Genomic DNA, 17,433 nt, shown 5'->3' with positions numbered 1-17,433 from the left:
TTTCACTCAGCAGATGAAGCAGATCCAGAAAGTAACATCGGGCTGCATATATTCAGATATAGAATTATAGAAAAAAAGCAGAAAACTCGATTTCTCAACTACATCGCCTCGTTATTTGACATTCATCAGTTTAATACTCAGAAACTCGTTTGCATGATGACATGAATTTTTTCGACTAGCAGTTGAGTAGCAGCATCACTCTCACTGCAGCGAACAAAGAATTTCTCTGAAGTCGGCAGCAAAAAAAAAACACGGCCTTCTGAGGCCGAGGTGTTGAAGGAGAACGAGACGGCCGATATCTGGAGCAAACTTCGTTCAAGATGTGGGGAAAAAATGAGCAGACTCGATGCGCTGGGAGCCGGCAGAGAAGCTTCTGAATTCTCAGCTGGTCATATATACATGACCTTCTCTACGATCAGAGCAGTAATGGTTCCAACGATTAGTTGTACATAATTTCAATGGGAATGATCTCATACAACATTCCATTAACTTATTTCCAAGAATAACATTTAGGCAACTAATTTCTACGATCAGGATTATAGTTGCACATAACTTCAAATTTCAATGAAACGTCTATTCATGAAAAATAACAGTACCAGTTCCCAGCATTGTTATAATGCCTTACTACTGTTCTCCGCCTCATCGAGCCTCATCTAATCCATACAATTTTCCCCTACATTCGTAATATTATGGCCTTGAAGTCAGAAAAATTTACCTATCAAAATTTAGAATTTTAAATTAATTGTACAAGGCAGCCAAGACCAATAAAGTGAATTCGAAACAATGAGTTAGGAGTAACGACATCAATTCTATCACCGTTAAAACTTGTAAATTAAAGTTTCAATCAATTCTATCACCGTTAAAACTTGCAAAGTTTCATAAAATAAACGATCAAGGCATGTGGATTGTGGATACGGGCACGCAGCAAAGCTAGCAAGCACATTCAAGCAGTAGCGGAAATACTGCATGCATGGCGCCGTACAGTTCAACACAAAAATTCAGAGGTTGTCTGAATTCATGCAGCCTGTCCTTACAATATTAAACTATGTCAGCGTAAACTCGAAAATCTTTTATTCAAGCAGTGACATTGTATAGTCTTGAATCACGAAGTAAACACATCTTTTCAACAGCTACATGATTAAATAAAAATTCTAACAATTCAATTTCCCGATGAATCATTCTGAATTTCGTTAAATTGCCAAAAAAATCACTTATTTATGATAACGTGGAGGAATGATAACGCTATACAATTGACTACGAGTGATCAAATTTTATACACATTAATCAAACATGAGCAAAATGGTTTAGGATGAGTATCAAATTCAAGCAAATGCGTGTTATAATGTCGTGTGGTCTTAGAACTCGTTGTATAATTGAAATTACTAGAAGCAGATAGAAAAATATTTTAAAAATATCAACAAAGTCAAATAATTAGTTCCTGCAAGCAGGTTTTATTTTACCAACGAGTACCGGTATACAAATTGCAACGACTATCTCACTGAATAACTATCATAAAAATTATTTACAGTCATAAAATTAATATATTCGAATATTACATAAATCACGCATAATTTTATACATTTATAATATCGGCCTACAAATGATTCGAATATTTTTATATATTTATAATATCGGCCTAGCAACTAAAAGAGAATGCAGAAGAAATTCGAATATAGGAGAATGTGGCGTTAGTGTAAAGGGCAAGCCCCCTGCTGAGGGAAGATATACGAGGTAATCTTCATCCCCTAAGGTCAGAGGGGCGCTGACTATATTGGCAGGTTATCAGTTCTTATCAGGCTGCAGGCAAACTAATCAGCAGACGGTAAAGACAGCCAGGCGAGTATCATGCAAGCAAGCAAACTTCATGCAGGCAGTCTGGCTTCATGCAGACAGGAGGCAGAGTTTCATACAGACAGACGAGTTTCATGCAGACAGTCTGGCTTCATGCAGACATGGTTTCATGAAGACAGACAAGTTCGTATAGACATGCGGCAGAGTTTCATACAGACAGACGAGTTTCATGCAGACAGTCTGGCTTCATGCAGACTGGTTTCATGAAGACAGACAAGTTTCATGCGGGCAGGAGGCAGAGTTTCTTCCAGACAGACGAGTTTCATGCAACCAGTCTGGCTTCATGCAGACTGCGGTTTCATGAAGACTGACGAGTTTCATGCAGACTGGAGGCTAAGTTTCTTACAGACAGACGAGTTTAATGCAGACAGTCTGACTTCATGCAGACTTGTTTCATGAAGACAGACAAGTTTCATGCTGACTGGAGGCAGAGTTTCATACAGACAGACGAGTTTCATGCAGACAGTCTGACTTCATGCAGACTGGTTTCATGAAGACAGACAAGTTTCATGCAGACTGGAGGCGGTGTTTCATACAGACAGACGAGCTTCATGCAAACGGAAGAATTTTATGTTTTACGATGCCCGGAAAATGGTCCTCTGAGGCACGTTCGATAATAGTATGATCCACGCACGATATTACAACTTAATATAGGCTGTATTTATGCGACTGAGAGATAATCACTATTGTGTGATTCTAAAGTTCCTCTACTCGTTTGCCTACTAAACCTTTGCCTAAACCTTTTCAAAGATTAATACGGTTGGGTGGTGCATCTTCCATTGTACGATATTACAACTTAATATAGGCTTTATTTATGCGACTGAAAGATAATCACTATTGTGTGATTCTAAAGTTCCCCTACTCGTTTGCTTACTAAACCTTATTCCAAGATTAATACGGTTGTGTGGTGCACCTTCCATTGTTAATACCAGCTTTAACTATGTCTAGAAGCAAAGCCTTGCATCCGGTGACAATTCCGTAGCCAGACCATAAAACAAAAATTTGTTCCTATTTTTTATTATAAGCAAATTTACCTGAATTTATCTGAAATTCTTCTCCAGATTTACTCAAAATCTGTTATTTAAATGAACGCCGCTACTAATCCAAGTCGTGAATCGATCATCAAGATTGCGCTAATAACCAAAAACGGCAGACTATAACCACGGTATTCATCAATCATAGGTTACTAAATACACATTGATTTAAATTAAAAAACTATAGTTAATTATGGATGAATTGCGGGCTAGTTTAGCGATTCATATAATAACTAACGGGAAGATCATACATGATAGAATAAATGATGCAGCTAAAAAAATAAACGATGCTAAAGCAGTAAGAATGATGACACAATTATTTATTGAGAACGAGTTTATTGTATTGAAAACTTTTTCATGCATATGCCCGGCGACCTTGACACGGTCGACCCTTGCTGGGTTATTCTCAGCTCCGCTCGGTCGGCAGGGCTTGGTCCCGGACATATAAATCTACGACACATAGTAAAAAATATATAACTCAGTACTCACTGCAGTGAGTGACAGAAAGCGCATTTTCTCGTCGACGAAAACTTGAAGTCACGGACAGACGGACGGTCAGACGGACAGACGGACAGACGGACAGACAGACAGACGGACGGACGGACGGACATGGCGAGCACAATAGTGCATTTTTTCCATAAATGAGAAAATGCGCTAATAATCTCAATAACAGGGTAAACAAAAAACACATTAACGTGATAATACTATCTGATAAAGTAAGTACAAATTATAATGATTCTCACAGTACAACGGAATTAAATTAAATTCTTGTAATAATTTGAGTCACATATGCGCTGGTTAGATAGGGTGCATTAACCTTTTTTCACGTACATCAGAAATGTTATAATTTGGCAGGCGATTTATAGGTAAATGATAACGTAAAACTTTGCTACCATAATTGATAAATAATCTTTAAAGCGATATGAACATGAAAACAGAATATGAGATAAGTCGTATCATAACTACAATAAACAACGAAATAAAAGATAGCATCTAGCAGAAATGTAGCGTAGGAAATTTTTTATATTATAAAATGATAGGAAGATAAATAGAATTTAATCCGGAACATAATAGAACACCTACATGACACGACCGATACATTTTTATGATCACTAACAAATCGAATTTCAGAAACGAAATTTTTATCAAACTTCATTCAAACAACAGTTGAAATAGTTAGCATGGAGCGGTGTGGAATCATCAAGCATGCAGTGCAGCGCGCATTCGTGAGCAGCAAAAAGCCTGCTGGCTTGCAACGCTTCACAGAACAGGCATCTGAGGCATGGCACGATGAGGCAGCCTTGCAGCAGGATGTATAAACCCAGCGTCATTCAGGAATAATGTAAAGAAAATATTGTTGCGCATTAAATTTTTCACTGAAGAATGCGCAACAATATTTTTTCACTTTCACTTCGTCACTGAGAAAATGACGAAAAATGATGGTACGATTGACGCCATGAAACGAACTTTGTTTTTAGTGGAACTGCTGACGATAGAGACTGGCTGTTTATTCACGTGTATTTTGACAAGCTATACAGAAATCTATTTGGTTTAAGATCACATTTTCAGCCTTGTACCATAGAAGCGATGATTTACTTAATGAATATCCAAATTGATGTCATAATCTTATCTTGATAAATCACCTCGCAGTGTGGAACCGATGTCATAAAATTTTCATTACAAATGTTGCTTTAACCGCGAGAACGGAAATCCTGCATCATTGCACACTGGACAGTTACAGCGAAGAACATCAAGGCCCTCAGCTTGCATATAAATTATGATGTATTACGAAACATCTTGTGACAACAACTGGAAAATTATCTCGTTTATTACATGTTATGGAATTAATGAGACCAATTAAATTTTAATATTGAATAAGAAAACCAGAAGATTCAAGGCCTTTAATGTCAGATGCTACTCAAATTATTCCTATCAATGACATGTATATTGAAATACTTGGCATTTTCTGTTGGGAAACAAGTCGGCTAAGAGAAGAATGCCACGCTCCAATGCAGGTTCGCGACGCCCAGTGAATACGCAGTGTTGGAATCAATTAAAAAGAAGCTTGTTTTCTATGCACTCATCATGGAACTGATTCAGAAAAACACGAACGATGACTTCAATCTTTGCACATCCCTACAGGAGGCCATTATNGAACGCACATTAAAGGTTCGGATATAAACATAATACAGGGAGTATCAAGTTCGATTCCATTTGCACAATGAAACTTTCATAGCACATGGATAAGAAATAGCCAGCATGTTTGAGAATCATGTATGGAGAGACAGATTATTTTGTGATCCTTACGTTTACTGCACAAGATTAGCGCAGTCGCTTTGATCATAAAAGTCGAACTTTTACTAAACCATTTTTCTTCAATCACTTTGCCATGTACGAAAAAATTTTAGACAAAAGGTTTTTTAACCACCTCATAAATTATCGAGGCGCTTGGTTGAGTTCAGTGAATGACCTTTATATTTACAGAACATCAGTGTTGTAGGGCTATTGATAGTATCGATAGACTATTTCTATTGATGGTAGAATAACATTAAACATATAAGCAGAAACAGATGCATGAACGCTAGGTACGACGCCCCATGAAAGGATAATTACCGAGAATATATTTTAATTTAAATAACATTAAGTATGTTAGTCCTTTAGTTGACTAAACTGCATAACTAGAACTTGGATTTCAATTTGGAAAAGGGTAACAGAGAGGAAAAGAAAATTTCAGTGCAACGTACTCTAAGAAAACTAGAAAAATAGAGTCGCTGTTTATTATAAAAGTGACAACGATCTAGAGATAGACAAAAGAATTAGACTTATTGTGTGTTTCCACCAGAAACCTGTCACTTATAGTATACCTTTGTACTCATTGTAATCTTTAAAAAAATCATTGCTTCATTTTTAGTTAAAAACCCTTGTATGATTTATGAATTAATTGAGCAACAAAATTTAAAATTACTGTGAAAGCTAAAGCGCATAGTACAGTTCAAAAGCCAACCATACAATTCAACTCAATTGAAATTTGTACATTGAAGATACTCACCGAAGTATTATGGTTTTCAGCAGTTAGCGCGCCTTACCTGTAACGAAGAAAAGTTTGTACATAAAAAATATGAATAAATCAAGAGCAGAAAATTAGTATCAGGTTAAAGGGTTGAATTCATAGATGAACATAAAATGTGATTCTTTTATATATCAACAAATCATCAAATATGACGAAAAAAGTGAAAACAAACATGAAATTTAGATAACGCAAAGAACAGGAGCAAATACTTAATTCGGATCAGAAAAACTGAGAAAGAAAAAAATTGGAACACATAAGAGGGTGGAACACATTCAGTAATTTATGAAGAAATTTTCTCAGTGATTAATGTGGAGTTCTCGGTAATCAATTTTAAAATATATTAATTTGTTTATGCAGGTATAAAAATTTTGAGAAAAGAAACAATAGTCTCCCTTCGTACAGAAGAAGAAAATTGATGGAAAGCATGATCAAAGAAAATATGAACTTTTCATGTGTGACAATTTTATTCCGCATCGCAGGACTATAATCTGAAAATGAATTGAACGAATTACAGAGCATCAACACATAAATGTAACAAATTGGGTCAAGTTTTAGAGTAAAATATCATTTAATATCAGCAAGTTGTTTTAGATGCAAAAATAGCAGGAGCTACTTTTTCTAACAGTGATATAATATTGAAAAATATTTCTAAATATAATGTTGAGCTAGCAAAAAAGGCACAGAAAGCAATAATACAATTAGACCCATCTATTCCAACTAAAAACTACAAATTTATATACGCACTCATCCGATACAATGATCAGTATAGTGGGTAAATTGATAGCAATATTGAAGTTAATGTCCAGCGTAATAATGCATTAATGATTATTTATTAGTGTAAATAAGTCAATTAATATTTTTCGTGAGTCTTTGAAGTTAAAGAGGGTCGAATGGAAATGTTCCCTTAAATACACAATTTTATATTGAATCAGAGGCACAATGGTCAGGAAAATGAACTAAGAATCGTATAAATTAAATAAACGGGGTGCCGTGTGCACAAAATCAGCTTCATTACAATCATAATTGTCAATACGCTTTTCTGAGTCTTTATAGTGCGTTATAGACCAACACTTATTCAATATTCAAGATTTTAACAGTTTAATCACTAAATATACAGTTACACTAAACATTCAAAAAGCTGTTTAAATCTAACACACGAAAATATTAAAACCTAAGTAACGGTAAAACGACAACGGAGAATAAGAAAGAAAATTGATTTGGAATATCAATGGGAAAATAACAGATCTTATCCCACAACAGATTGAACATTCTTCGTGTGTTTTGATTTTTACTGCTGATTGTATTCAAATTCTCTAATATTTATTAAACAAATAATGGAGCTCGCCTGAGAAACGTTTTAAAGAAGATTTGATGTATTTACTTGGCGTTTTCTTTGCTTTAAAATTCTTAATGAACTCGCGATTGAAGCAAACTAATGATATAATTACTTATATACAAAGTAAATTCAAGTGGATATAGCTGATAATTTCTTTTCATCCCTTAAACTCCCGCCCAGTTGAGCCTCGGGGGTCCGGGGTGCAGGCTTCAAACCTGTAGCTGACTCGCGTCAGAGTGGTTCGACTCCACCTACTGGGCGGCCGTCTCAATGAATGCTACCGCATAATGGTGTCAAGAAATGAATTTTAGAAGACCTGATATGGACGTAAATAACGTAAAAATTAACTTTAGTTTTTGACACTTACACTGTTATCGGGATGATAGTGGCGCCATGTGTTCGAATCCTGTATAAATATGTCTGCTTTTTTCATAAGTATTAGAAACTTCATGACTGGATAAATCGAGTCTTGTGAATGAGTATTTCTTGGTTAAATTCGTTCTCCGTTTCCACGAGGCGTGAACACGCTAAATTCTTGGAACGGTTTACTTTCACGTTTAGTTTAGTTAGCTCAATAAATTTTCTGCGACGATGCGTTTCGTCACTGTCAGAAAACTACAATAGCAGGCTAACTGTTCTAAATGGCCGTTGTGTGACTGCTCAACAATTAATGCAAAGAATTGGGACCAGTATTATATATTTTTAATCTGCTTGTCAATGCATTTTAGTCGCATTCAAAACCTACGAGATTATATTCTCTACAATCATTCAATATTTGGATTTCCCCTTCACGGCTGCACAAGTTAAATTCAAGGCTTATTAATTATACTTATCGTATGACGCTGATTTCTATTTCATTCTTTGTGTTCTAAACCTGAAAAACATCAAAATGATTGGGCAATTTTGTTTATTACTTCATAAATAGTTTTTTCATGCTCAGATTTACAGTTTTTCCAACCAATATTTTCCCCCAAATCATATAAATAAAATGTACAATATGGTTTCTTAATTTGGGTCTTACTTTGTGTAGAATTCAGAATCCCACAAAATATTTCCTTAGAGACAAATAAAAATTCCAATAATATCCCTCACACTCAAAGTATACATACAACCACAATGAAATATAAATATTTAAATCTTTTGATAATGTCCAGACGCAATGTCTTTTTTTGCCCACTTTATAAATAAAGCCATCCTCTTATATTCACTCTGCACCATTGACGCACAAATTGTAGCAGCTTCTTGAACCTATCAGCTACTGTGGCCAGAGTTGAGGTATCTTTTCATATGCATAGGAGAAGCAAAAGCGTTGATAATAAATGAATAGCTTCAACTCGACCAATTTTTGTGACAAAATAAATAAATACATATTCCAGACATCGAAAGAAAGCAGCACCGAGTTAGTGGAGGCTAAATTCTGTAAAATTAATTATATTAATCTCTAAAACTTCACAAAGTATTTTTCATTTGAGCGGAATATCCTAGAGCTCAACAGAAAAGTATTACAAGGCCCGTTGTGCACACCAAACTCAAACGGTCTGATAAAGAATCTGTATCATAAACATGGAACGCTGACGCCCAAATGAACCGAAACATGTCGTGGGAAAATATCTTGCATAATTTCACGACTAACTACCTAGAGTGAGGGAAGTCATTCACAATGCAGCTTATTACTGTGTCTTAAGTTGTAGTCTTTGTTTTGTTTTTTACTCATTTATTTCAATGAAAAAATGAATCTAACAAAAAACTTTGGATAACCGATGGCAACAGCATAAACGAACGATGTGTAAAGGAAGGTGTGAGCTTTTTAGAATGCAAAGGCCTGCAAAGGTCTTAATTGAAAGGCCTGGGAAACTGCAAAATAATCAAAACATTTACTTTCAACTGAGAGGGTTTAGCCAGATAGAGAACATCGAAATCTAGGAACTGCACGACACAATTGGAATCTTGTTCTCTTGAGTGTCATGTTTGTAGGTGTGGTCATTTTATTAATTCTTAATCTTCAAAGTTAAAAAAACAATTCTAAATTATAATGTACAAAATTGAAGAAACAATACTAAATGATAATCTAAAATGTTCCAAATGAGGAGTATAAATACAATGTTGTAGACAAACCTCCATAAACTACTACCCACCTTGCCAGCTGTGCGGGAAGCAGTAGTCCTCTCTGAGCGAGCGTGTCTCAGCAAAGCTCATGTTGTCGCCATCACCGTCGTAGGGCGCGGAGTATGGGTCCTCCAGATCCTCTCCGCACTCACTAACCTCCTCCAGGAGGGTAGGTGGCTGGTGCGGTGCGTCGTAGCCACAATGACGGCGGAACGCGCGGGCGCCGCCATCCAAACGTACCCGTGGAGTGTCGTAAAATAGCGAGTCTTGCATCTGCGGAGACAGAATTATTGTTCCATCAGAAATTATTAATTGTTGTTCCATCATTAGAAATTATTAATTGTTGTTCCATCGTCAGAAATTACTAATTGTTCCATCGATGCTTGACGTGTCGGGAAAAGGTCAGGGTAAAACAGTACAAGATGATGGCTTGCTGACATTAGATGGCCCGTCCGGCGTCAAGAAGATGCGGATTAAGAGTCGAAAACGAGGGAATTAGAATTTTGCCTCCATGCCATTCGTAATTAGAATTAATAATTGGTGAATAAAATTTCACGAATTATGATCGGCGCGTCGTAGCCACAGTGACGGCGGAACGCTCGGGCGCCGCCATCCAAACGAACCCGTGGAGTGTCGTAAAATAGCGAGTCTTGCATCTGTGGAGACAAAATTGTTCCATTAGAAATTATCGATTGTTGTTCCAGCATTAGAAATTATTAATTGTTGTTCCATCATCAGAAATTACTAATTGTTCCTTCGATGCTTGACGTGTCGGGAAAAGGTCAGGGTAAAACAGTACAAGATGATGGCTTGCTGACATTAGATGGCCCGTCTTGGCGTCAAGAAGATGCGGATTAAGGGTCGAAAACGAGGGAATTAGAATTTTGCCTCCATGCTATTCGTAATTAGAAATTATAATTGGAGAATACAATTTCTGGAATTATTGTAAAATCATAGACAAAAACATCAACATCGAAAGATACCTCAACAGAAATAACTAAAAATAAAGTTTTTAAATTTTCAAGTATATAATTGGATGTGTGGTACATTAAAAAATGTGCCCAGCTGCACGCATAATTATTTTCGTAGGAAAAATTAGTCGCATTGCATTGAAGCTCAATTCTGCTTGATATTCATAACTAAGATGATCAAAGTGATGTCCGACACAGCACTTGCGGTTTACATTAGAGATTAAAAGAGCAGGTATGCAGCGGCAAATGAAGATGAATGGCGTCATCAACAGAGCAGACGTAAAGCCTGCGACCTGTTCTCTTAACAGACGACGAATGAAGCATTAACAGCTGCTGCTGCAGACCATGAAGCTTCTTGAAAACCGGATTGCGATTGCAAAGAAATATTCAGTGGTCACGGACGCTATTGAACGGTACTATGAAAGATCATGGGGGAGTCGGAGAATCTCATGGACATGAGCGTTCCATAATAAAGTGGTCGCTTGACGTGAAGCTCGATTCCAGGGCACAGAAAACGGAAAGTATATTATTTTGCATGAATGAAATCCGGTTGTTTAATTGGGATACACATAATTTGCTATATCAAACTAAAAATGCAATCGAACATAAATTTAGTTGTTTTACTAAAATTAATCTCTGCGAAATTCACATTTTCTTACGTTTGCGGTGCTTGGTTGAATTTACGTGCATTTATGCAACAAAAATTTTAAATACCTGGGATGATTTTTTCAATTAGAAGTTCGACATGAGATTGATCAGTTGGATAGTAATGGCTAGTGCTAGAGAATAACTGTGAGCTAGAAAACAGTTGAGGTTAAAAGTCGACTTTTGATGATATAGGTCCGATAATGCGCGGGGCGCTAACTCTGTAGATATGTTTTATGAAATATGTTCGAATAATTTGAAAACAATTAAACTGACCGACAGTTAAACGTTTTTCGACAAAATAGCATTCCCTATATTTTTCATGGAATATAAAGACGCATATATTATTTTTGTTTGTTGCTAATAACAGACGAAAGATAATTAATTTTATTCTTGACTGCATTCTTGCTTGTGTAATCCTGATGGCGTCACACATAATGCTGAGCTCACAATCAGGGGACGGGCACAGTTCCGGCATGGGTTAGGAGTTCCCCCTCCATCCCTTCGTTATTTCATTGCCACAGCATCTCAGTGTGAGAAAATATCTCATCTCGGGAGTACAGTCAGACGAGCAACTGAACTCGTGTTATGTGCGAGATAAAGATTGAACAAGACTGAATATTACTTTCATACGAGATCGTGGAACGGTATGAAATATCCTTTCTTGCAGCAAAATCAGTAATACTAAAATTACTTGAGAAATTTTTACCATTCAGAAAGCAAAATAAGACTGTTAACATAATTCAAACACCAAAAATAGTCTGATTTAAAAATATCACTTAAAATCAAAGAAAAAAGAGAATTGAGTGACCATCTCTCTGAAACATTCAGTTGAAGCACCGCCATCGGATATTTCTTTGACTTTATCAGAACGCGGAAGCGGCGAGCGGAGCCGGCGAATTTTTTGAGCGCGGTGACATGACATCGGCGGTAAAAATACCATCGTGACTGAGACTGCCAGGACTGCCGGGGCACAGCAAGCAGTCTTCAATCATGGCCATTTGAGGTACTTAGAAGCTACTCATTTTGTTCTATGCGGTAGAATAATTTCCTATTGAAGCGAACCAGGTTCGGCGAAGAAGAACAGATGAATGTTGGATGAACCTTGAATATTTTAGATGTATTTTATGTAATTTGGATTCAGCACACATCTTAAGATGGTTGTGCAAGATATATATTTCCAATCCATGGGCTACAATAGCTTAGAAAAATATATGAAGAATATAAGTCGACAGTTAGAAAGCTGCAACTAATGAGAAATAAGTGAATTACATTGAAGCTAATACAAAAATCCCGAAAATTTTTCGGAAATGCTAGGCTTCGAAAAAGTAATTCGTTATTTCAAGCACAAAGAACTTGGTACATTACGGGAAATTTATATTAACATTATATTTCTTCTTAAATAATATAGTTATATATTTATGAATACGTCAAGATACTAAAACAGCATTTAGAGTGGGACATATAATGTCCCACTCTAAATGAAATAAAGTACAGAAAATATAATGTCTGACGCTGCAGCGAAGGTCACGACTCGTCTTCACGGTTCAAGGCCGTGCGAGGGTAGAGGACAACAGCGATTAAGCGAGGGTGTGACTCGAGAATGCCAACGTGAGCCCGTGGAATGCAGAGGGATCACTAACGCGAAGCATTTAATTGAATTACATCCAAAGGAAGTCGTCAAAATTCTACTAGAGGTTTTGGATGCAAAGATATTAGGATTTATCCAAAAGAAACCAGCAAAATTGCGAGATTATCAAGATGATAGTAGAAGCAAAAAATAAAACAAAAATTAATGAATCCCTCGCTCTACAACAATGCTAGAATACTTAAAAAGTATGAGAAAGAAAAATATAAATATGCAGAGGACCCATTAATGCATGAAACTAAAATTAGCTGAAGGTTCAGAGAGAATTGATGCTAAAAAATAGTTGCATTGTTCTTAACTGAAATAAAATCCAGAAATTGTTTAATCGAGCAAGAATTTGGATTGATCACCATGGTTTGCAACCTTGAAAGTTTTATTATAAATAAAGTTTCTTTACTGGGCGTTCAGCGCCTGAACACTGATGCGAAATTACCACCTGTATCAGATAGAGAAACATATGTTTTTTTAAGGGAAGGTGTTCGATTAATTATGAGCAGAAGACGGAATATAATGTAATCTTAGTTATTCATATGTTAAGGAAAACCTGATGATTTACAGTTTGTCGATCTTTATATCATTATTGCAATGAGTGATGTGCACATAAAGTTTACTTTAGTGTCTCGCTGCGCTTGAATTGATAAATGTAGTAACAATTAATTCAGAACTATCGAGACCCGAAAATCATAAGACAATAATTTGATTGGAATACGAGAAACTCAATATCATTTAGTAATAAACTGAGAAATTGCAAAAATATTGAGAGTCGTGCATTTTTAGAATGCAGTAAGTGATAAAAATGTTTTCTTAAATAGTGATGTTAATAAGAAATATTACAGGCGACTACGCTTTCTGCGACATTAATCCATGAGCACATACGACAAAAGCATGCATGAAACGTAACTTCATGAATGCACCCAGGACGTACGACACGGATAAGACAAGACGCGTGTCGTGCAATAATCGTAACGGGAGCGCGCATCATAACATGGAGACATCAACCTACATTTGCGCGAGAGAAAACCACGCTGATTGTGTCGCACGAGATGACCTTCCATAACCGCGTACAATTCCTGGCGAGCTGTGAGCTAGAATTTCTTCTGAATGCATATGCTACGCTTCACCGAACTCTGGGAGAAAGCGTCATTGCTAATGTCTTGAAGGTAATCAGGACTTGATAGAGCCCAAATAATAGCTTCATAAAATCGAAATCAAGTAGCGCTTGAGCCCAAATAATGGCTTCATAAAATCGAAATAAAGTAGCCATTCTGTACATACACACATGATTTTGCAATAAAAGACCTAATTATTTCAAATCTGAAATCTCGTAAGTTGCGGTAAATGACAGAAATTTTATGTAGTTAAGTTAAATACATTTTGCGCGCACTATTGTCGACATGCCCGTGATAGCCATCGAGTTCTCTTGAAAATCGTGATCGCTTTTATTCTTACGAGTTCTGAGCGCTAACAGAAAAAATGTCATTCGATATCGGCATAACAAGGACAGGCTCATAGTAATAAAACAAATTTTTGTTAATCATTTCTCTTATATTTTCTCAATTTCAATTAATGATGGTTTGCAGAAGGATAAGTTTTGGAATATTCTAACGCTTTGAGAATTATTTCATCTACGTGGATGGTTAACCTGTGGATCGTTAAGTACATGGTATGAATAGATAAATTTTCCCTTTAACGCGATATTGTTCACCCAGAAAATGAATGGGTTATATATTGCCAAATACATAGTGACACACTTTCTGCATGTAGCACTGATACGTCCTTTTTCCGGGTAAAACTGAATCAGGATGGCCCACGCAAGGGCAAGAATGAAATAAGTGCATACTTACTGGGACAAAGTCTAACAATTTTTCTGAATGTTGCAGGGATGGATGATGCCACTACCGCAGTAGAAAGCGACAGTTAAGATCAGGAGAAAACCCACAAAAGGTCACGGACGACTCACAATAATTAAGATGCATCTGCCCCTCCCACCCCACTGCCCTCACAATGGGTGACATCAATTGCGTTGGCCAACAAACGTGAAACATCTTTCGGAAATTGAGTTTAAAATTTGCTGATAGGCATTTAAATTGATAAGCGAATTCTAGTAAATTTTTTTATTCAGTTGCAAGCCATTTAACTGACATAACAAACATTTGAATGATCTCATTATATTATATAATTCGAATCGTTTATTTTGAAACTGAATTCAAGCTTCCACTAGTTAAATAATTTTTAAAAATAATGGTCTCATTTTTTTCTGATGCAAAAGAAGCAAAAAAAAAAGACGTTTCGCAAAAGAAGAGGGCGAATTCAACCATGTATCACAACATAATACATTTATCAGCAAACAAAAAATAAAAAAGGCTAAAAGAGGGATCATTTCTCGCATATGAACTCTTCACCTGTGACCGCAAAACAAAAATCTTGATTTAACAAAAAGGTGAAGATCCAGGAAGGTAAAAATTCGAAAAAGTTTTCGCTTTGGAATAATGTACCATGATGATATTAAAATGAAATTTTCGACGTAAAAATGGAATATAAGAATATTCGAACAACGAAGTAAAGAATTTAAATTCAAAAGCAATCAGCTTTAATACACAGTACTTTATTACGTTGTTGAAGATATCTTCGTAAGAGATACATCACAAAAAAATTGCCTTCGTTTCAATGCAAGAAATATTCAAACAATATTACGGAAAAAATTTTTTACTGCAACGAATGCCAATACTCAGAACTTATTCAGATTCTGCTCTAAAATTTACAAGAAAATGGATGAATGAGAATAATAAAGAATAAGGGGCATATCTTGCTCGGGCCTCTCCACCACCACGATGGGTCAGCATGTCAACGCTCAACAATTCTATACGGCTGGATAAGAATGCGTCGCATGAGTTGTTTCGCTTCAAGTCCACGCTGGCAAAAAAGCTTCGTATATTTCCAGCGAGAAACTCAATGTTTGTAATACGAACATTTCGAGAGAACGACGAACAAAATTCGAGCCCTTGTACACTCGCATGTAATAGCAGAAGACAGCACGACTTGTCCATGAAATAAACTATAATAAGTGGTTTCAACTACATAGCAAACCAAGGAAATGCCGAGACTTAATTAATTAATATTAAACAAGGAAATAGTAATTACATTCAAAATAATATCTCGCTAGATAAATAAATATCTCACTAAAATTAAACTTTCAAAAAGGAAAAATTCCTAAATTTGAAAGCAGTACATTGTATATGAAGTACACCACAATAAAGGAATCGTCATGCATCAATGCAAATGAAATAGCAAGGGCACTTGGCTGATGTAGGGAGGGTGCTCGACAGGACCAACTGATGCGCCAACTCTAAAGGTTACATGGGAAGATGCGGCCAGTTTTTGTAGACCGGCGGGAAGGCCTGTAGCTGGAGATGACCCACGACCTAACTTGAAAGAACATTTTACGTTTCAGCGCGCACGCTTCCAAGATTTTCCGACTGATGATAGTAAATTAATATATGTACGAACACACATTTGAGCAATGTCAACAGGTCACATCAGAAAGTAATAAGCATATAGGTATATATTTCGAGCACATTCACTTCACGACACACAATTTAATCCGGCATGGAGTAAGCTCGAGACGTTCGTCAGCTATTTAATATTGACCGTGAAAGAACCTTAACAGATGCACTTAAATGGAAAACATTTCCTCTTTATTAGATTTCCATTAATGCAAGACAAAAACTTAAAAGATATGTTTACAAAAGTTAAACAAAATTATAACGCGCGGAAGCAAGCTCAAGGCCGGCGGTATGTCAGTCATGAAGGGATTTTATTACCATTACAGACTGTGACGTCGAGACGAACTCCGTTATTTGATGGCTAAGACATGGCCGGCGTGACTCCTTCACCGAGATGCGATGAGGAAGCTCGTTGTATCAAAATCTTCAACATTTGTCTCTACGTCCATGATGAATACAGAGAGATTTTTCCAATTCAAGTATAATAATTAGTGCATGCAAATATTTCCTATTTCTATTAAAACTTTTAACGTTGCTTTTTTTAATTAGTTACAGAAGTCATGACCAAATTTGGCGACAAAAAAAAAGTTAAAAATTAAGATGGTATTTTACCGATTTACTTTTGGATGATCTCGAACGTGACGTTGCGAGTTGGTTTGGAAATTTAAAAAGAAAACTCATAAACTTTGAAGTAATGGTGATTTTAAAACAATAGAAATGAAATACGATGAGGTCCCAAGCATGATTGCTTCTCTTTACTATATTCCAGCGGCAGCTGTATACCAGCTGGAACATATTTATAAATATGTTAATTATGTCCAAATTCCTTCATTATAAGCGAAATCTTCAAAGTAAATAATAATATTCAAGGGAATGTAGTGGGAGCTTTCAGATTCACAGCGCTTGCGCAGATCTAAAAAAAATTTCCGCACGACTAACTGGCAAAGTATGAATTAACCAATTCAACTACGATTTTTTATCTTAAAACTTACTTTAATTTCATTTTCTTTACTGCTAAGAACGTATCAGCAACCTACGGGGTTTTCTTCAGAAGGGACTTAAAACTTACTTCAATCTAATTTTCTTTACTCCTAAGAAATCCCTACGGGATTTTCCTCAGTAGGGATTGCGAGTTCGATCCTCTAACGTATCTGCGGTTCATTAGAAGCTGTTACCGAGGTAAGTGGAGGAGCAGGCGAGCGGAAACAACGTTAACGTAATAACGGAACAACGGATGATGAATGAAGATTGCGAAGGAATAATCTCCAT

The 17,433-nt window shown here is 36.3% G+C and overlaps 1 protein-coding gene and 1 non-coding gene across 2 annotated transcripts in view; one reads left to right on the top strand and one right to left on the bottom strand.

Moving 5' to 3' along the window:
• LOC125178453 overlaps window positions 1-17,433 on the bottom strand; it is a 38,657-nt gene that overhangs the window by 13,710 nt on the left and 7,514 nt on the right. Inside the window, exons 2-3 of the mRNA XM_047882194.1 lie at window positions 9,970-10,053; window positions 9,427-9,670 (exon numbers count right to left, since the gene is read on the bottom strand). Coding sequence (XP_047738150.1) covers window positions 9,427-9,670; window positions 9,970-10,053 — 328 coding nt within the window. The remainder of the gene's footprint in view (window positions 1-9,426; window positions 9,671-9,969; window positions 10,054-17,433) is intronic.
• Trnastop-uca lies at window positions 7,466-7,552 on the top strand. The gene has a single exon. It is a non-coding gene; the product is annotated as a tRNA-Sec (tRNA).

This window comes from Hyalella azteca, unplaced genomic scaffold, assembly GCF_000764305.2.
Source record: "Hyalella azteca isolate HAZT.00-mixed unplaced genomic scaffold, Hazt_2.0.2 contig9865, whole genome shotgun sequence".
In the NCBI taxonomy this organism is placed as follows: domain Eukaryota; kingdom Metazoa; phylum Arthropoda; class Malacostraca; order Amphipoda; family Hyalellidae; genus Hyalella; species Hyalella azteca.
Note: the sequence above shows the minus strand (reverse complement) of the source record. Positions and strands in the feature narration are given on the sequence as shown.